This window comes from Hydra vulgaris, chromosome 08 (genome assembly GCF_038396675.1).
Source record: "Hydra vulgaris chromosome 08, alternate assembly HydraT2T_AEP".
Taxonomy (NCBI): Eukaryota; Metazoa; Cnidaria; class Hydrozoa; order Anthoathecata; family Hydridae; genus Hydra; species Hydra vulgaris.
Window position 1 is genome coordinate 39179648 of NC_088927.1, and position 22656 is coordinate 39202303.

Sequence of the window (22656 nt, forward strand, 5' to 3'; positions counted from 1 at the left end):
AAAAGATACAGCCTAACGGGCCAGTTATTAAAAGTAAGAAATATCGGTTACACAAAGGAATTGTGCGAAAAGTCGCTTGAGAAAGTTATGCTATTTCTTCAAGTTACAATGTTTCACCACTCTTAGGGGTCAATATTCTAAGACACTGTAATAAATGTATGAGACACTGTAAACTTTGATCTGCCTATGTGTTATTGTAATAAAATAATTTAGTGTTTGACCTATATTTTTCTTTCATGACTTTTTATAGGCTAATAATTGAAAATTTGGAGTTCTACCAATAGTTAGCAAAAGTTTAAATGTTTTAATTGAAGATGACTTGTAGTAGTCGAAACATGTATTAACTATGATAATAAACTGGTCTTATAATCTTTGTCTGGTTCATCATAATAATTATTTATTTAAAAATAATTTTTATGATGACATATTTTGTGCTTAGAAGAAGATATATAAATCATCATTTAATCCTAACTAAAGATCAACAATACATACACCTTATTTTAAGTATTTAATTGTCCTGTAATCTATCAACTTAATGATTAGGAGCTTGCATGATTTTTGAATTTTAATTTTTTAATTCGTTCAAATTTAATTCTTAATTCGTAATACAAAATATATTTGAAAAATACTTTTGCCTCATTATTGTTTTTGGTTTAAAGAAAAAAATAAAAATCCAAAATAATCCTTTAAATGACTTCATCAGCTAAAAAATTGTAAGCACTTCAGTGTAAATCATCATTATCAAAATGTTACATGTCATATTAATTGTTAAATTTAATCATTGTAAAAATAAACAAACTGTAGCTATAATGTTTGATACTCAGAGTGTTGTAAATTTTGTCTAATATTCGCTAAAGAGTAATCAGTGGCTCGCATTGCAACAACGGTTTGTTGTGCGTGTTTAAAATAAAGACCTCTCAAACTGATAGTAATAACCGATAGAATAATTATTGAAGTCATGACTTATGAACGTGTTCATAATCACGTGCTCTGAGTCTTTGTGAATTGCGCACGTAAAATTTTATATATTCTAGTTTATATTGGTTTATTAGTAGTTTATTGAAATATTACATATTAAACGAAGTATAACAAACATAACAAAAAAGTGATTTTCATTAGTGTCACAGGGAACAGAGAATAAATTCCCCATAAGAGCAAGTATATTTTATTTGTGTGAAATTGTGTAATTTTTTTAGATAACTATTTTTTAAATGTTACATGTATAGCAACGAGAACTAGAAAAAGGGATAGGTTTCCTAGTCCTCAGCCAAAACACAAATTAAATGAGTAAAAAAAATATTGCGAAAAAAAAAGACTCTTCTGTTGTAAACACCCTGGAGACGATGGAGAGGAACCAGCTTCTTTTAAGGAATCACACTATCCACACACCATCCAACACTACCTTTACCTCCGTGACCTGTATCCCAGGAAACCACTTAAATAGTTGGTGTCTTACCCTCTTCAAAACAAACTTTTAGGTTTATTTTATATTTTTTAACATGTGTATAGATCATTTTGTTGCCAAATGGATATAGAGTGCGAATTAGAATTTCAGTGTAAAACTAAGTTTAAAATACCCCCATTCCATGAACAATTACTGGAACACATCTGTTCCCACTATCATGTAGTTGGATAAAGATTGATTTTAACAAACTTTTCTAGATTACCCTGCGTTGAAGATGGTGCTAACTGTGAGTTTGGATGTCTCCTCTCTAGAATCTTGGTTCTTTGGAGCAGAACAGGATTTTCAGTTCTGACCGTCCATTATCTGCGGAATAATGTTAAACAGTTTGTAGAACAGTGTTTAACTTGAGTAAATCTGAAAAGAAGGTTAAAGCCAGCTTTTAAGCATCACGCGAGAAGGTTAGATACATACATACATATATATATATATATATATATATATATATATATATATATATATATATATATATATATATATATATATATATATATATACATATATACATATAAATATATGAAGTTTTGTGAATTTTTGTGGATCTAAAACTTCAGGTAATGGAGAGCTTTTCATATGAACCTAGCATGGGGTATGGCTCGAGGCTTGTGAAACTTGTATAGAACAGGTTCACATATCCAATCTAGATAAATTATGGCTAACTCTGCCAACTCAAAATAGTTGCCTTAAAAATATCTTTTTAGAATATTATACTAAATTTATATTTATCGGCAAGTTTTTAATTTCATTTGATAACTTTTTAATATTCAAAAATTATGACCATGTAAGTATTCCGTCGTCCCCAAAATGAGAGAGTTGTAAATTTATCATGGTCATTATTTCGAACACTAAAAGATTATTAGATAAAATTAAAAGCCTTTCGATAAATTTAAATTAAGTACAATGTTCTAAAAAATGTATGTTAACAATTTATTAACTTTTTGGGGTACTTTTGTTCCCATGCTCCGATTGTCACTATTTTTTTTATAACATTCTCATAGTCATCATCATCATCATCATCATCATCATCATCATCATCATCATCATCATCATCATCATCATCATCATCATCATCATCATCATCATCATCATATTGCTCAAATTATTAAATGCTCATTCGTGAGTGTTTGACACGGAATTCACGGCTAACATTACAAAAATGTGAACGAAAGTGTATGCAAATGTCTAACTTAAGTAAACTTCAAACTATGTAATATCAAAAACTATATCAAATTTTACAGTTTTACTTTTACTTGGAAATTTCATTGCAGCAATAACTCAGGATTGTGAAGAGATCCGAAAGAAATGCTACTGGATTTCTATTAAAAAAATTCCAGATCAAAATGTTGCAAACGAAGATTTTGAGAAATACAAAAAAGTTACAAAAGCATATTTAAGATACTGCTCTCTGAAATATTTCTCTTTCATGCTGAAAAATGGTGAAATTCAAAAGAGAGACTGGCCTATTTAGTAACCAATCAACTAGTTTCTTCTGTTGCTTTTTCAAGGTTGAGATGACGACTCCAGAATTGGATTCGATAACTGGTCACATTGACAGCATTCTATACAGAAGCATAAACAAAGCAAACAGCTTACTGATGCTATCCAGTGATATTTTGGAAAAGTCACAATAAAAGGAAAAATTAAAGCTTATTTGAAACAGCAGTTGAAGGGTGAAAAGTGTTACTGAAAGATCTAAGAAGAGTCGAAGGAGCTTTGACACAGAATCATATTATGAGTTGATGCAACTAGAATCAAAATTCAGGATAAAAGTGCATATTTAGCTCTTGGTGTACGATTGCTTCAATCTCTTTTGGAATATGTGACATCAGTTTGTGAAGATATACAAGGCATTCAGGAATGTGCTAGAAGGTTCTTAAGCATTTTTCCTAAGTAGTAAAAACATGGAAGTACTGCTTACGAGTCTGCAGAGAGAAATTTTAGTTTTCTAACTACTTTTCCAACCATGACTGCTCCTTTCATTGTTTCTGCTGCAAAATCCTTGTGTACTATATCCTTCAGACTTAGATACACAATTCCATGATGAAATTGTCCAGTTTTCTAAGTTCATGGCAAATAAAAAGAATATGTCAGCCTATAGATGTTTACAAGCCATTAGTAGGAATAAGTTAAAATTAGTTTTTCCAAATGCTAAAATTGCATATTGGACTTTTCAAACTCTTTCCATAATCAATTAAAGTGCAAAGGAAGCAGTTTTTAAAAATGGCAAGAGTTAAAAATGATCTCCGTTCCTCAATGTTAAATGATGTTTTAAATTCTATTTGTTTAATGATAATAGAAAAAACTCTGTTACAAAATATATTTTTTGAAGATGTTAAAAGTGACTTTGCCAATATGAAAGCAAAAAAAATTTTACTTTGAATAAAAAGTAATTTTGTACTTTGATGCATTCATTTTTGTATAAATTTTCAGGAATGGAGCCCCCAAATAATTCTTGCACCCAACCCCTAACACCCTTAATCCAGTCTTGACCATGACCCGTGTTATACGGATCATGGTAAGCCCATTATCATATTTTTCATTTTACTTCCACGTGCATTTTAAACTTTTTATACCGATTGAAATAATCAACTCATTTTAAGTGGATATTCTTAATATTATTTAGAATAAATAATATATAGATTACCCGGTGGGTATTCTAATTATTATTAATTCTAAATAACATTTAGAAAAAATAATATTTAGAATACCAAGCGGGTATGGTATTCTAAATATTATTTAATCTAAATAGTACAAGACAGGTACTAATATCCGAACTGCTGATAATGGTTTGCGCAACGGCTACCAAATCGTTCAAAACTTTCATATATATTATAAAAACATATGTATTAAGGTCTTTTTGACATGCAGTAGGAATTAATAAACATTTTAATACCGGTTAAGAAAGTCAAAAATATTATGTTCATTTCAAAAATAAGTTCCTACACCAAAACACCCAACGACATGGTGGGTGTCATATATTATCAAAAATATTTCTCTCAGAAAGTATATCAAATTGGGTATCAAAAGAAACGAAATTCATTCGAAAGTTTAAAAAAATAAAACCTCTAAATAACATCCAGTTTTTTTAAATTTAATGTAAAAAAAAACATTTTGAACAAAAATTGAAAAAAGTGTTTTTTTAAGAGGTTTTTTTTTAACACCTGTATATATTACAGCTAAAACATACATTATGTATATATTACAATACAAATTTAAAATGCATAATAAATACTAAACTAAACAGAAAATATTTCCATCATACATACTTGGTAAAGTTTGTCTGTAACCTAGCGTTTCGATATTACTAATAGATTCAACAAGAAAAAGTAACAATACCAGCATCTTGATCTAAAAATTATTTACAAAAAAACTTCAATTCTCACTTAACTATTGCTTAATGTTTATGTAATTCAAAAGCGTATAAATATATACAAATAATATACATAAATATGTACAAATAAAAATATACAAATCCTTATTTTGCTCTTTTATCTCTTGCATCACCCTTGAAGTCATTTTGAAGTATGAATAAGGGCAGGCAAGTATAATAACAGAGAGGTTGAGGTGTGATAGTATCTATTTTTAAGGAAGAAACTTCTTTTATCGATACTTTTTAGATATTTTTGGTTGAGGTGGTTACTAGTTGTTTTTGTTTCCTTGTAGCTGTTCAACCTTTTTTTAAGTCTATAGTATTAAAATACCAACTTAGACAAAGAAGTTCGCTGCGTGTAAAAACAACTGTACTTCCAGGGATGTTATCTATTGGACTCTATACCTTTCACAGTACCCGTATAGTTTTTTTATTATAACTATAAGTAGCAACTTTCAAAATTTGGTTTTAAAATTTTCTAAATTTGTTTTATCCTGTTATTTGCTAAGTATATTGAGGTTCAGTGACGTAGCAAGCTTTATTTAAGGCTTAAAACATAATTCCCCCCCCCCCCCATCCCAAAGGTGGAGGGATATTTTTCAATGACTATTAAATTGGGCTACAAGCTACTGAAAACTGTAAAATTGTATTTTACAATATTTTTCTTGATTTAACGACGTTATTGATTAATGGAAAGCTAAAATTAAAGAAACATTTTTGTTAAATTTGAACTATTTAAAAATATAGTTAGCAATAATAATAAAAAGCGAATGACTTCGAGGTCAAAATTCCGCCACTATGTTTAAATAAGTTTTAAGACTTGTGTCTCACACGCCACAACCTGTTAAAGCACTTTTGACTTTATAAATTAATAAATTAAATAATTATGCTATACTTTAAAATGGTTTAATTGTATACCGTAAATTTCAATCAATACTGCCAAGTGGGCGATTTGTGTGTGTGTTTTATAAGTATCATACTAAGCAAATTAATTTATTATTATTTTATTAAATAAGAGTAAACTGGGGTAAGAGTAAACAAAAAAAAAAGTGAACGGTTTAGCAATTTTGTTTCTTTTGCATTTTTTCTATAAAATCAACTCCCAAAACTAAAATTAAAATTTACTAAACAAAAAGGCTGTTTTGTAGAAAATTTTATAACGATCAAGATTCTCTTTTCAAAATTAAATTTGCTACTTCCGGAAAAAAGTTATGAGCAAAAAACCAATATAAATGTTATTCGGGGGAAGGGTAAACATGCTAATTGCTCACATTTATGCATTAAGATGAGCGCGGTTAAACTAATTAATAGTTATTAATTATTTAAAACGCAAATAAACATGGCAGCCTTTGCTATTTATCTAAAAAAATTTATCATCATCTAGTTTTAGTCAGCATCAAACTCCAACAATTTGCCAACTTCAAAATTTAAGAACAACACCAGTAACTCCTGCTCAAACGTATCAAATGTTGCAACACTTCACAGAAAGACTCGAAAGCAATTTGAAAAATGTTTTACAGCGCCAACATATTGACACGCAAAAAAAACCCAGGAGAGTCAGCATTCCGAGAGTTGAAGGCCAGTGTCTAAGTACATCTGAGGTGCTCAAGAAACTAAAGTAAGACAATGAGACCAAAAAGTCAAAGCAATTAAAGAAACGCAAAGTTCACTTCAGTGAAGCTTTAGGTGAAACTCAGCAAGTGCAACGTTTAAAAAAACCGAGACAAGACTTGATTATTTTTAAAACTTAACACTTGATTATTTTTAAAACTAAACACTTGATTATTTTTAAATCTGAACACTTGATTATTTTTAAAACTGAACACTTGATTATTTTTAAAACTAAACACTTGATTATTTTTAAAACTAAACACTTCATTATCTTTAAAACTGAACACTTGATTATTTTTAAAACTGAATACTTGATTATTTCAGTAATTGTAATTGACTAAATAGATTTTTGTAGATTATGTAACTAACTTCTTATTTATAAATATCTAATCATACAAAACTGTGTAATATACATTAAAATTACATTTTATAAGTTTATTAATTCAATTAAACAAAGCTGTCCTACAATTGCACAAAAGTTTATCTTTATAACACTTGTGCTTTAAAAACTAATAAAATTTGTAAATACACTTAATTGTAAGATTTTTTTTTTTCTTAATAAAAAATTTAAAAAATTAGGAAAAAATTTTTACTCATTAAAGTCATTCATTTTACTTAAAATGTATCCGATTTCACATGATTTTACTGTACACATCTGAAACTAACAAAGATTTAAAGTTTCCTTGAAATTTCAAATCTGTTAATTAATTACTGATAATTGAACATCTAGAATATTTTAACACTAATTTAAATTAGAAATTTCAAAGTTCATACCAAATAAGTTTTTAATTTTTCAGCTTTCGCAAAAATGTTTCAAAAAGAAAGTATTTTTCTTGCTTTTATAACATTCTCAATGAACTTAATATAATCCTTTTTTTACTATTCAGTAAGCAAACACCAATATATATAGTTTACGAGCTAAAATCAAGTGTTTAATGTAACTGTAATCAAACGTTTACCAAACATAAATTATAGTATAGACAAACTGTATTTGTGCATTTCACGTTTTGCAGGTGGCGTCTCAGACAGATAGAACGCCAAATGTTTTTTTATTTCATTTTAGTATAGATAATTTTTAATTTTATCATGCTTGTAAAATTTGTGTAGCTCGCTTTTTCAACAATCTTGGGAAGTGATTGTCCTAAAAAGATAGATCAATTCCACTCAAAATGATTTTTTTTAACTGATCTGAAGAATGTGGGATCAAGACCTGCGTTAGGTGTCTATAATTTCTTAAGTCTAAACTTTATGCAACAATCCATGCTGCACATTTAAGTTAGCTCTCGGTATTTATTATTGTCGGGTCAACGAAGCATTATAGTTGGCATATGCTTGGTTGCTCATTAAGCCAACGTTGGAATTGTGCATACTTGATTAGGTTGATATTACGTTGAGCCAGAAGTTTTCTATGGAGATAAATCTCATAAAATAAAACACACTTAAAATAATTTTATTGATGAAAAAACACGTTATGAAAACACTAAAAATAAAAACATATATGACAATGGCATTATACAACGTACTTAAAACCATCGCAAATGTAGGCAGTTTTTTCTGATGCAAATACAATTTTGATCAAATGTCACTTGTTTAGCAATTATATCAATAAAAAGAATAATACCGATCAACTAAGAACAAGTTTTTTAAAACTTAATTTTTTTTTACGATCAAAACTCAAAGTTACGCTGCTAAATCTGTTTTTACAAATTTCATAAAGTTCAAGCTATTTTTAAAATATACAATTAAACATGATTTCCTCCAAGAAGAAAATAAGAAATAGCAAAAAAAAAAGAGGTCTAACTTATCTTGATTTCAATACAAAAAGAAATAGTTTACTGTCTTTAATTCAAAAGTTCCTCTAAGTCAAAAATTCAATCAGAAAAGATGACGAATTAAACATTTTGTCCGAAAATATGGCTTCTTGAATCAGTCAAATTGAGTCTATTTTAAAAGAAGTATTGATTTATGAAGCTATCGTAAATAGAACGGCAAATCTTTAAACTTTTTTTTTATGCATTAAAAACAATTCATCCTAAAAGCGTCTGAGTAAGGTAACATTTTTTGAATAATAATTCAATATATTTCAACAAACACTTAATATGAATTTTTTATGCAGGTACATAAACAACAATTCAAAAAAAAAGTAGTTTAAAAGAAAAGATGAAAATGAAAATAAAGCGCCGTCATATCGTACAACAGGTTGATATTACGCGATTGGACAGAAAAAAATTTTGGTTCATTATACTTTATCTCTTTTTTATTGATTTAACCTTGAAACTATTGATTTAATTATTTAGTTAGGTTTAACTATTGAAAGAACCAAGTTCTTTCTTTTTTTTTTTTTTTTTGTTGACGATTTCAAGTTTTACTTTTTGAAACGAAGGACAACTTCTCTACTAAGGTTAACTATGAAGATTTAAAGATCATAATAATGACAATAAAAATATTTTTTGTAAAAAAAGCATTGAAACGGAGTATCTTTCAATTTCTGAATTTTTACTCAATTTTTTCCACAGAAAAATAATACTTTCTTGATTTTAACTCTGATCATTTTGAGTATAAGTAAAAACTTTGCAGACTTTAAAGCTTTACTTTGTAACCTCAACCGTGACTTTAAAACAATCTGTTTTATAAAAATGCAATTTTAAAAACCACGCTTTGAATTATGCACGAGATTGTGCATAAGTTCATCAGTTGCATCTAAATCATACTGGTGGTGGGTGAGTATTTCTATTCACAACTTACTAAACTTTATTGAACGTAATAATCTCTGCGAGAATGAAACAGATTGTGAGCCGTACGCTTTGAAATAATAAATAAAGGATAAAAACATTTTATATTCCACTACTTATAGACACCACTTGAAAATTTGAAAACTCTCAAAGCTCATTTTAGAAGTTTTTCACTTAAACCGGTATAACTCAAAGTTTTTCACTTAAACCGGTTTTCACTTAAACTCGAAAACATGTATAGTTAGTTTGACTTTAACTGGGAATGTCCTGGATAAGCTATCCGGCCGGATATCCGGGTCGGATAGAATTATTATTCTCTTATAACTTTATCCGGTTTTTTATGTACCGGATATGTCATTTGAAAATTGAAAGAAATCTAGAAATGTTATATTTTTAAATAATCTAATGTTAATGGTTTCTATTCAATATTGTTATTTTTATTAATAAAATGCTACTAAAATTATATATGCGCAACAAATACATCAGTTTATCACTCATTTATATTTCTTTTACCTCAATGTGGAAAAATTAACATTTCTCCACGTTGAGGTAGCCTTGATCGCTTTTTCTCATAAATAATAAAGACAATGTTCTGCAAATACAGAGGATGCAGGTGGTGCTAGTAACTTAAGTGCTAACTCTTTTAGGATTGGAAACTTCTCTTCATGTTTCCAGAAATTTAAAATGTCGTTATTTTTCCTATAATCGAGTGATTAAAGAAAACATCAACTCTCTGAGCAGCATTCACAAAAGAGACTTGATCAGAATTCAATACACTTTGAACTTCCATATGCAGCTGAAGAAGATTCAATATTAATTTTTTTTTCCTCTTCATACAATTGGCTATGAATTTTTTTTTTTGCGTGATTAACCTCTGCAGTTTTTGCATTGGAGTTTGCTTTTTTTTTTTGCGTGATTAACATCTGCAGTTTTTGTATTGGAGTTTGCATTTTGCAGTGGAGTCGTGGAAAATGATATGCTTATCTGCTCTCCACATGAAATGCAAATTGCTTTGAAATCACAGCTATAATTAATTTTAAAAAGATTCCAAACAAAACTCGCCATTTTGAAGGTATTTTAAATAATATCCGGATATTATTTAAATATCCGTGTATTCGATATCCGGTCGAATAGTAAAAAAATGTTATCTGGGATACCCCTAACTTTAACGTTAACATTTTAAATTATGCCTTGAGATTGTAACTTCTAAGGAAGTTAAGTTCAGTATACTCAGACAATTTTTGTATGACAAACGACGGTACGAAGGTATTAAATGGGTAGCTCTTTTTTGTACTTTCTCAATTTTATTAATATCTATTCTTGACAATGAATGCTGGCTGCTACCTCGAATTCTAGATAAGGTTGTACAAAAGCTGTTTATAGAACTTTAAGTAGTTCCGGAGTCATGTGACTGTAAGATACAACATGCCTAATAAACGGTTATCTTTATTGATTGTAAAAGCTGAATTGTTTTGCCATTTCAATTCTGGCGTAATCATGATGCCCAAATCAAATTCAATGCTAGTTCGACACTATTATTGTTAATAGCTGGCATTGCTTAGACATAAAAATTGTTTGTTTTACCTATGTATATGATTTTAACACTAATCGATATTGAGTTTCATTTCCCAGGTTTTACACCATTCGGCTATGTTGTAGTTTTTGGGAAGCTAATGGGTGGTCTAAACGGGCCGGCAGTTTTGTGTCATCAGCATACATTTTATACGGATGGTTAACGATATCGGATATATTGTTCACAAAAATAATAGAAAGTATTGGATGTAAGACAAATCCTTATGGGACGCCACCAAAACACCTTCAGCTACATGGATACATAATTGCCCATCACAATTTGTTGAAACAGCTTCACACAAACGATTTTTATCCAATTCAGAAGATTTCCAGAAAAACCTTATTAAGACATTATAAGAATTGTAAATGTTTGGATAAATGTTGGGGTGAGATCTTGGTCTAAGATGAAAAGTTATGGCAAAGACAAACTTGGAAAGCTTCAGGCGCACTTTACCTCTCAAGCACATAAAGTTGCATTAAGTGAATACTGTCACTTTCTTATGAAAAAAGGGCATATAGATCACCTTATTGATAAATCCAATAGACTTGCTCTACTAGAAGAGCAAAAAATAGATGTGCAGAATAGAAAAACTGTCGAAATTCTTATCGATACATGGAAGACTTTGGGAAGCCAAGAGGTAGCGTTTAGAGAATTGGAAAGTGCTAATCAAGGTAACTTTGTTGCAGTTGTTAATCTTATCTCTCGCCTCAATCCCACACTAAAAGCCTGGATTGAAGATAGAGTCCTTTCTCCATATAGAGTTACATACACCAGTCCATCGTCTCAAAATGAAATGATTAGTTTAATTGCAACTGAATTAAAGTGTAAGATTATTGATGAAATTAACTGCTCAAATTTTTTTTCCGTGATGGCCGACACTACCTCCGATATGTCACATATGGACATAATGAGTATAGTTGTGAGAACAGCCAGTGAAAACGATGAGATTCGGGAAAGGCTTTTGAAATCCGTTGAATACACTGATAAGACTGGAAAAGGGATGGCTAAGCTAATTTTATCTTCTTTACATAAAGAAGGCATTGACACATCAAAGATGGCTTTTCAGTCGTATGACTACGCGAGTTCAATGTCTGGACAATTTAAAGGAGTACAAAAGTTTATTACAGAAGAAGTTGGCCATAATGTACCTTACATACATTGTCAAGACCACAGAACAAACACTGCTCTTGAACATGGCTACAATGTTCATGCTTTAATACAAGAATTTTTTAATGTCCTCGAACAGTTGCATGTTTTCTTCACATTAAGCACAAAAAGATTTATCATTTAAAAGAAAAACTTGAAGACATTGACATTGCAATACTGCTTGTGAACCTGTCTAAAACAAGATGGACCGCACGAGCAAAGTCTGTTAAGGCTTTAAATCAGTGTTTGGAGAAGGTTATTGATCTTCTTCAGAGCATCTCAAATAATAAGATTTTTGATACTAACACGAGAACTAAGGTAATGAGACTTCTGAAAAAAATAACAACTTTTGATTTCATTATTACTCTTTTCTTTATGAAGATTATCATTGAGAAGATAAAAATATTAACAGAAATCTTAGAAAGTCCAAACATCAATGTCATTGACAGTATAAATGTAATTGAAAGTACTGACAAGAACATACAAAATATCAGTAACAATACAGATGCTATGAATAATTTAATTGAAAGTGCAATATAATTTTCTAGGAAATTACACATTGATGCAGAAAACGATTACGAACGACACCATAGATTAATAGCAATGGAAATGAAAGCTTTTTACCGGAAAGAATTCAAAGAGGTCATTGACTCTCTAGCCATGGATTTAACCGAAAACTCGGCAGCATTAAAGGATATATTTTCCCCTATCACCAAAGTTTTTAGTTTTCCGTTAAATAAGGATAATTTGAGTATTGAAAACTTAACAAAAGCAAGCAAACTTTTTCCTCCTGGATACAAAGATCATATTCCAGACGTTCATGTGCTGAAAAGCCAGATGGAAATTTTGATAGATATCTGTTTAGAAGAAAGTGATGAAGATTTTAAGTCATCAAGAACACCAGCCAAGACGCTGCAAGGCATTTTGTACCATGTTGTGAAGTTAAAAGATATACTGAAACAAGCCCATAAACTATGCATTTTTGTAATCACAGCTGCTTATAGTGTAGCATCAAATGAGCGTTCTTTAAGTCAACTCAAGATTGTAAAATCACACCTGAGAACAACAATGAGTGACGAGAGATTGGATAGTCTCATGCTACTGAAGTGCGAAAAAGAACTTTGTAAAGGAGTTAACCCCGAACATCTTGTTAAACGATGGGTTCAGTTAAAGAAACGTCATAGTAAAATCAAACAGTAGACAAAAAATGATAGACTGATGATAAAATATTGTGCGTATAAGTTTTGTAATAAAATAATATTTTCCATATTCCTTTGTACTAACTCATTTCCGTTAAATTTTAAACTGCTATATATGCTGCCAGAATGGTTTGTAAAGTTTATTAGATTTGTAAATTGTAATATTTTTTTGGACAAATACAATTTCACTATGAATGGGTAAAACTTTTAGACGTTTTTTGAATTGAATATTTTGTATATATGTAAAGGAAGCTATGTTTTGTTTATAGAAGTTAATAAATACTGATAATTGGCAATGCATGAGAGTGAGTGCAGTGTAGTATAAAAATCAGTAGATTTTGTAAATAGGACAGAAATTGATTTCTTGAATTCTTGAATTATAAAAAACAGTTGTGAAAACTGTTTTTTGTTAACAAAGTCAAAAGTAGCAAGGCCACATGTTACAAGGCCAAGACCGAGGCCACAAGTTACAAGACCAAGGACAATACCATGGGTAATCGTTTTAAGGTCAAGGCTAAGAATAGGAGTTTCAAGGCCAAGGCATACGCAAACATTTTCAAAACCAAAGACTTAAATTTTTGCCTTACGTTTAGGCCAGTTATTAACAAAACTGTAGCTAGCAAGTGCTGTGACAATAAAACCACATATTGTAAAAATAGACAAAGGTAATGCGCAGAGTTCAACGAATTCAATAAGAAAATATACTTGTAGATATATGAAAGCTTAAAACAAAAATACATAAAAATAAAGAATGAAAACTTTTAATTCTTTAATTTTATGTATTTATTTTTAAAGGCAAAGACCAAAACAATCAAGACCAAGACAAAGGCCAGCAATTTTCTAGACCAAAAAAAAAAGAAAAAAGAACTTGAAAGTCATGTAGTTGTTAAAAAATCTAATTCTAAACACTTGATACATATCAAGTGTTTAGAATAACATATTTAAGTATCTATAAACATATTTTGAATCTAAGTCTGTTATTTTGAATTTGTATATTAGTATTTATGCAATATATAATATAATAAAAGTATTGCAGCTAATTGATTATCTGTAACAGCTTAACTGAAAAAAGTTTGCAAGTAAACTATTTTAAAGGTAATATTTTAAGGCCAATCAGTAAAAACATTTTAATTTATTCTTTTCATTTATTTATGTGAGTGTTTTAATATTAGTTCAATGAAAATGTGCAATCGAGATCTAACAGCAACAACGAAGATCTAGCAACAACAACTTGCCAAACCTAAACCTCTGTCCCATTATTTTAACATTTCATTCTCTTTTCTACAAATACTGTTATCAGCTCAGTTCAAGCAAGCATCTCTTGTTCTTTCAATTTTAAAACTCAATTTTTTTTACTGTAACTGTTTTTTCATGCTTAAAAATTTTTTATCTAGTTTTTTTTTTATCTTCTGTCTAAAATTATAATTAGTGTCTGCTTGCAGCTTTTGTTAAAAGTGAGTTTGTGAAAAATGTACGAAATTTTTTTTATTTGAACAAAACCAAATTTAAATTAAATTTGCTCAAAAAAGTAGTTTTGTTAAACAAGACGCAGTTTAGGGATTAAATTGGAATAAAAGCCACACTACAAACGCTTTTCATTTGATACATAAATCAATATAATATTTAAGTTTTAAAAAGTAATGTTAAACAATTGAATTATGGCATAATATAAGATTACATGCAACATGATGTAAAAGGCTAGCATGAGTGCATAACCTTATATTTACATATTTTTGGTGAAAATTGTAAGAATAGGTGAAAAAATTACCTTAAATTTTTTTTTGCTTTTGCTGTACCTTACAATTCTTTAATTTAAATTTTCAAATCTGCAAAATTTTATTTGCAAAACTTTTACATTTGATAAAGGTGAGCTAAAAACGCAGCATTTAATGATAGCGAGCTAAAAGCGCAGCATTTGATGTTTGACTGGAAATGCATTTTTTGTGTGTTGTTATTATTACAACCATAAAGCATGTCTATTTATTGAGTCACAACTAATTTCAATATACATTTATATTCTAAAATGTTTGGTATTTTAATGCTAAATGAACTGCATTTTGTTGGTATTCACAATCATTTGCTGAGTGGTACCTTAAACACCATTTTGATTATTGTAAAAACAATTTTTTTATTGTTTTTTTCCTTACTAAAAATTACAAACTTTAGACAAAACAACAAGTTTAAAACACTTTTTTTTTCTTCAAAAAACTATAAGCATATTTTCTTCTATATATATATATATATATATATATATATATATATATATATATATATATATATATATATATATATATATATATATATATATATATATATATATATATTTTTTGTGCATGAATTCAGATTTCTCAGCAACTTCAAGACATCCTAATATTTTTATGGTTTATATTCCTCTTATACTAAGAAAACAGATTTTTATTTTAATATAATATAGTAATATATCTTCAGCTGCAGCATTTTTAGACAATAGTTTCAATTTTCCAGAGCCTTTCAACAGAATGTTTAAACTGTTCACTATTTGCTATTTGATTAGGTAATATTAAACTTAAAAAAATTAAACACATAATCAAATAATAATTTTAGGCTAATCTTGGGTTCTTTTTTTATATTTTATGAGACTACCACATAATCCATATAAAAAAGAAGCTAGAGCTTAAACCTTTTTGTGTATATAATACTATAAAACTTTTTTATTTAAAATTATTTTTTATACCAAAACTCATATATTCTGGTAATTGTAAAGCAGATTTAGCTTCTTTTTCTTTACCATCTTGGCACAAACTACAATCCGAGGCAAACAATGTTTCAGAAGATAAAAAAAATTCTTTGTTTTATTACTGGAAATATCATAATTCACCTGGGGTCTGTCAGACACTACAGTTGAAAAAGAGGAGAGTTATCTTTATCAATAGAGGCAGTTAGAAGAACATTCTTATTATCAATTACAAAATGAACCGATATCGGTTCATTTTGTAGCCATCGTTTGTTATTCTCTTCGAAACAAATTTTAGAGCTTTTGCATAAATTCTACCTTTGTCGAAGATGCTTTATGAAATTAGACGAGTTATTACTTGCAGGTAAGCTCGTGCCGTTTATAACTGCATCCAAAATATTAGGATTAACTAACTTCAAGATTTCTTGTTTTATATATGAATAAATACCAATATTTTTCATGTTTTTAAAAACATGAATTGCACTTACAAAATTTTATAAATAGATGTTATTAGATGTATAAATATTAAAACAAGTTTATAACACTAATCTAGACTCACTGAAACTCAATTATTACATAACCATTTAGAATAAAACACATATAATGTTTTCGCCACATAAAATTAGATACATCAGTTAACTTGTAAAAACCATTAAAAGAGACCGCCTGGTCTCTTTTAATGGTTTTTACATGTTAACTGATGTATCCAATTTTATGTGGCGAATTTTTTTATGGACGTCCTCGGATTATAAACCAAACTTATATTGACAATATACATATTGAACAATGTATTTCAAGCCTCAAATAACTGGACCACCTTGAACCGTAAAAGTATTGGATTATAAAAGTGAAATTTTAATTGAAAAAAGTACTTCAAATACGCCATCATCTGAAATCATCTCATTTAACATAACTTACGTGTAAAATAGTGTTGCAATTGCTCATTTGAAAAACTTGATTTTATTAAATTATGCAATAAAAAAAGAGAAAATATTTTCAAATTAAAAAAAAATTCGAAACTTTTTTTTTCAAAAAAAAAGCTTTGTATTCTACACTTTAGAAGCATTTATAGAAGATCTTCGTTTTAAACTTTCACGAAAAAATGAAATAATTTCTTTAACAGTGCCAATAGTATTTGTACCACCGCAACATCATTTAGATTGTTTACTACAGGATTGAGTCTATGCAAGTCGCATTGAACAAAAACGGCTTTAGGGTAAACCCATTAAATTTTTATCTAAATACCATTTTCCTTTTCAGCCATTGTAGAGCACCAATCATTACCTTGACCGAGCAAATTATTTAGGAAAAGACCAAATGTTTTCCAACTTAGAATGATACAATCAGATATCTTGACAGCGTCCTAACTAGCGGTAAAAATATTAGAAATTCCTCACGAACTTAGCCTTCTCACTAGACTTATTAAGAAACCGCACTCTCAGTGATAAGAGTTCAGTTCATCAAATATCTACTGTTTCATCGACTATAACCGAGAATCCAACAGCTTTTATAATATCTTCTCGCTAAGCATGCTAAGACAAGTTGAATAAATCATTATGCGTTTGATGTGATGTATTACGGGCATTTTTCAGCAGCTGTATCAAAAAAATTTTTAAAAATACTCTTTTCACTTTCGATTCTCATAACGTTATTTATGCTCATAACGTTATTTATGCTCATAACGTTATTTATGCTCATAACGTTATTTATGCTCATAACGTTATTGGACATTTTCTTTGTATTTACATTTCTCACGTAACACCGAGTCAATTGTTACGCAAAAAAAAATTGTAAAAATAATAGAGTTCAATAGTAACAAATTTTAACGCAATCAGATTGCTAAAAAAACAAAAAAAATTTTCTAAAAATTGAAAAGGCAGGTGGGGGAGGCAAGTGCGTCTCTTGTCCCCCTCCCCTCCTTGCGGGCTTATTAAATACAAAAAGGATTAAAATTTCTACTTTTATTATGCAAAATTATTTTTCAGGTGACGATTTTATGTAGGGGTGTACCGGGTGGAAAGTTCTGGCCGGAACCGGATTTATTAGAATTGTTAATTAAATTCCAGCCGAAATTCCGGCTGTAACGAGAATAATATTTATGTAATTTTTTACCTTCAAAATTGAAAGTGAAAGCCTGGACCTCAGCATAGTGGCTACATAATATATATTTATAACCTACAATATATGATTCATTAATTTGATTCTCGTTATTTAAATCTAATATGTTGTTTTTATTTGTTTCTTATAATTTTATTTCCTAAAAGTTTTAACCTGCTCAATATTTATATTTAAAATTATTTCTTTGTTTTCTATTTTTCCATTTAGGTAAAAAGGTGAAATATTCTCTGTATTAGGCATTCTATACTTTTTAATTATTAATAATTTAAGTAACATTTAAAATGCGACTATTCGCAGAGGCAAGTTACATTTGTGATGAAAAAAGTTTAGTGCTCACAACTGGATAGCAACTCTTTTTCCACCACAATATTCATAAACTTCTAGAAACCCTTACATAATTGATTATTGCAAATAATCGTGTTTGTTAAAAACTTTGTATTTTTTACCAAGGTTTGCCTAAAGTTTTTTATAGCCTTGCAAGACAATGATTTTTTAATTTAATTTACGCAGTCTGTGTCACTTGTCTTTAAAAAAAGGTAAAAAATAAATATATGCATTCCGGCCTGAAATATTGTAATTCCTGCCGGAATCGAAATGACCTAAAAGTCACAAATTCCTGCCGGAATTCTGGTAGATCCCTAATTTTATCACATTCGGAACGTTTTGTTTTTGGCCGATTATCATAAAATAAATTGTTTCTTTATACAATTTTTTTTTTTGTACAAGTTTACCAATAATCTCATTACTACCAATATTCCTCGCATTTTTTCTTGATATGTTTTATTAAAAGTTAAGTGAATGTCTTTAGATATCTTTTCTTCTAATTTTAAACATTTTACACAACTAATGCATTAATATTAACCCAAAGATATAGATAAACGATTCTTCATGCAAAATTAGGAACGCTTGCATATAAATATAGCGCAACATTCATTTTAAAAAAAAAAAATGCTTTTTACATATTACTTTATTGTTGTTTTTGCAATAGAAAAGAAATTTGTTTTATTTGAGATTTAATGAAGATTGGAATGCTTCTACTAGATAAACGACACTTGCCTTGATAAAAATCACTGAGTCAATGAAAAAGGTGAATCGCTTTAAAATATTATGCATTTTATTGTTTACATAAACAACAATTAATAACTAAAAAACTACATTACGTAACTTCTGAATGAAAACTATGATAATAAAGTACAAGATGTAAATGTAATAAAGCACTGATTCAGTTTATAAAAAATGACGTAACTATCGTAGCAAAAATGAAAAATCATCAGCAGTCAGATTTTTAGAAATATCGTCACAGTTACTTATCAGATAATTTGATAAAAACTAAATTCTGGCTGAAATATTGTTTTAATTGGTTACTATTTTAAAAATGGATTAAGAAATTTTATAGGAGTTTTTAGGAGGATTTTATAGGAAATTTGATAAACTTCGATGTAGTGATAATTCTTTTAACAGTTGAAATAAGCAAGAGTTTTTTTATAAGTTGGAATAAGCGAGTTTTTGTTGGTTAAAAGCGTTGATTTGTTTTTATAATACTTTTAATCAAATGTATGACACAAATTTTAGAAGAACTAATGGGTGTTCATTTTTAATTAAAAATTGAACCCAAGATTTTTTTAACATTTCATTTTTGGAAACAAAAACACATTCGTAGCAACTTTGTCCATATAGTTTGAAAAATAATTCACATGCAACATTTTAACAAATGTTGCTTGCAGATTGTTTATCAAAAAGCATCTTTACATCTAACGACATTACTTTTTATAATTTTTTTCAAACTTGTATAAAACATCCGTTTGTATAAAAGTTTGAATACGGCGAGTAGTAAGAATACCGCAGGTGGAATACGGCATGTAGAAATAGATTTAGCTATGTTTTTAAAGTAATATCTATAAATCTAGTTTTTGATTTGAATTTAAAATAAAAGTAGACTGATGAAAATCAAAATCTAGACTATAAGCGTTTGTTGTGACATTTGGCTACAATTTGCAGACTTAATTTTATACACTGTGGTTTGATCAATGAATAGTCAAAAAAAAAATACATTGAGTATATTTAGAGTACAATAAAAGCTTTCACTGAAAACAGAAACTGTTTTTTTTTTTTTTAAGTTTTCCTGACAGTCAATAAAAGCTAAAGACACATCTGGTAATAATATAAAAGTTTTTAATTTATGGTTAAAATTTTTGTCTATTTGTTTTTTAGGAAAGCGTGCCCGCCATGTTTTTATTGAAACCCAAATATATATATATATATATATATAATATATATATAATAATATATATATATATATATATATATATATATATAATATATATATATATATATATATATATATATATATATATATATATATATACACAACAGATATATATATATATATACAACAGATATATATATATATATAATAGATATATATATATATTTTGGGCTTCAATAAGAACATATGTATATATATGTATATATATATATATATATATATATATATATATATATATATATATATATATATATATATATATATATATATATATATATATATATATATATATATGTATAAAATTTAACATAGTTAAGTTATGTTTTAAAAGATTTTTATAATTTTTTAAATTATAAATTTCAACTGCTTGAAAATTACAATTTTAAATTTTATTAAACTTATAAAATATAGTAATAGTAATATATTTAAATAAGTCCTCGTAGATAAAATGACAAATAATTAAAAACCAAACAAACAAAACCAACAAGTTATACAAAAATTTATGGTTTGTGAAATATAAACTTTAAGTAAAAAAAAGAAAGCAATTGTTATTCATAGCAAGTAAGTTGATATCAAAATTGGGAATAGGGAAAAAAGATTGCTTTCATTTAATTAAAGTTTACATCTATGACAAATAGTATCTAAAAAGCCAATATTTGTAGCTGCTAAAGCACGAATTAATTAATAAACGTGCAGCTCATCTTCAGTAAAAGATGTACTGTTTGCAGCTGGAGAAAAAAAATGCTTGTCAATTCTATTCTTAAATGCGTTAACTGACGGAACCTTTTTGCTGACGGCAAGTTATTCCAATCATTGACAATACGATTTGTAAAAAAATTGTGACGAGCATTATTATATGTGAATTCACGCATTAGGACGTTGGAAGATGATCTGCGAATTGGTGGATTATGCCAATTGATACTCTCAAAACCGTTTTCTAGCTTAAACTGTTGGATTAAGTCGCCACGTCTCCTTTCACGCGAGTTTCCAAAGTAATAAAATTGAGCCGACGACACCTTTCAGCGTAACGTAATCCTATTAAGTCATGAGGTACTTTTGTTGCTTTGTGCTGAATTTTTTCGATTTCTTTGATGTCACCTTTTAAGTAAGGACACTATACCGGAATAGCGAATTCCAGGTGCGGCCTAACATACGTAGTGTATAACTTACTCCAAACTATCATACCTCTTGATCTAAATGTCTTTTTTAATAGGCCAAGTATCATATTCGCTTTACATGTTGCAACCTGTATGTGTTGATTCCATTTTGGATCAATAGATATGAAGATACCCAGATCCCTCTCAATATCCGTTGTCTCAAGAGTAAGTGATGTATTTCCATCATTCATTACATATTCATGATTACTATTGCCATAACCAAGGTGCATAACTTTACATTTTGGAACATTTAACTCCATCAGCCATTCCTTTGACCATTCTGTGACAATGTTTAAATCATTTTGTAGGATCAGGCAATCAGCATCGTGAAACTCAGGTCTTATTTCTTGTAACAGTTTAGTATCGTCAGCATAGATTTTATGAACTGATTTCAACTTATCCGTTAAGTCGTTTACATAAATGATAAATAATGTTATAACTATAAATTTAAATCATTTTACAATATTTAACACCTTTGCTAAAAACTTAAAGTTAAAACCATTTTATGGTTTTTGATACATTTGTACCTGTACCCCACCTATGTACTGTACCTACCTTGTACTGTACCCCAACTATGTATAATCACTGCGCTTATCCCTTAAGAGGTAAGCGCAGCGGTTGTACTACATAGGTATTGGTATTGATTGTGTGTAGGTGGGTTGCAGTGGACCAATCGGCATATTGAATAAGAAACATTTATTAAAAAATTAGGATTTGCTTAATCAAGATAACCACATAAAATTTTTTAACCATTTTTAGCAGATTTTGTTTTTATTTAGCGCAAGTAAAGTTTTGTACCTTGTTTTAATCTAACGAAAGTGAATTTTCAAGACTCAGCACCGTTGGTCAGAATTTTTTTCCGTGGCCAAAAGTCCCAAAAAAGTCAAATCTTCTAAACTTTTATTTTATTTTATTATTGAAACATAAGTGCTTTACTCTACTCAAAAATGTATCCGTTTAATTACTAGAGATGAAGACAAGCTTGCTAGAACCATCCATAATGGCTTTAAAATTGTCAAATTTTCGCAAATTTTTTGTTTTCAAGAATACTTATCCTCAAAATCTACATAACTTTTTTGCAATTAAACAAGCTTTGGACTATTTTTATTTTAAATAAACATATTAACTTAGTGCTTATAAAAAGTATATGTTTTAGTTGTATATTTGCATTTAATTTATTCCTAATATATCTTAGAATTGTTGGTATTTTAAAGGTGTTTTTCTAAATTTCCTCATCTTCCTTTTTCTAAATGCCACCCGAAGATTGTTTGATTTTCTGATTTTTGCATTTACTAAACGGCAGTTATTG

General features: G+C 28.6%; 4 protein-coding genes across 5 annotated transcripts in view; 2 read left to right on the forward strand and 2 right to left on the reverse strand.

The window, feature by feature from the left end:
• Positions 1-8399, reverse strand: part of LOC101239070 (uncharacterized) — a 154593-nt gene extending 146194 nt beyond the window's left edge. Inside the window, exons 1-2 of the mRNA XM_065803678.1 lie at positions 7218-8399; positions 4729-4810 (exon numbers count right to left, since the gene is read on the reverse strand). Coding sequence (XP_065659750.1) covers positions 4729-4804 — 76 coding nt within the window. The 5' untranslated portion in view covers positions 4805-4810; positions 7218-8399. The remainder of the gene's footprint in view (positions 1-4728; positions 4811-7217) is intronic.
• Positions 8400-11151: 2752 nt separating this feature from the next.
• On the forward strand, positions 11152-12039 carry LOC136083287 (uncharacterized). The gene has a single exon (XM_065802688.1). The coding sequence runs from the start codon at positions 11152-11154 to the stop codon at positions 12037-12039; it is 888 nt and encodes a 295-aa protein (XP_065658760.1).
• Positions 12040-15487: 3448 nt separating this feature from the next.
• LOC136083288 (uncharacterized) lies at positions 15488-21849 on the reverse strand. Its single transcript, XM_065802689.1, has 3 exons — positions 21834-21849; positions 21376-21786; positions 15488-15492 (listed from the first exon to the last, which is right to left on the reverse strand). The coding sequence occupies exons 1-3, from the start codon at positions 21847-21849 to the stop codon at positions 15488-15490; spliced, it is 432 nt and encodes a 143-aa protein (XP_065658761.1).
• Positions 19975-22656, forward strand: part of LOC105849018 (uncharacterized) — a 111768-nt gene continuing 109086 nt past the window's right edge. The window contains exon 1 of one of the 2 annotated variants that reach the window (XM_065803679.1): positions 19975-20078. The gene's annotated coding sequence lies outside the window, so the exon portion shown is untranslated. The remainder of the gene's footprint in view (positions 20079-22656) is intronic. The other variant, XM_065803681.1, reaches the window with a different exon arrangement.

Coding starts and splice junctions, on each gene's coding strand:
- LOC136083287 (XM_065802688.1), top strand. CDS start 11,152: ATGAAAAGTTATGGCAAAGACAAACTTGGAAAGCTTCAGGCGCACTTT.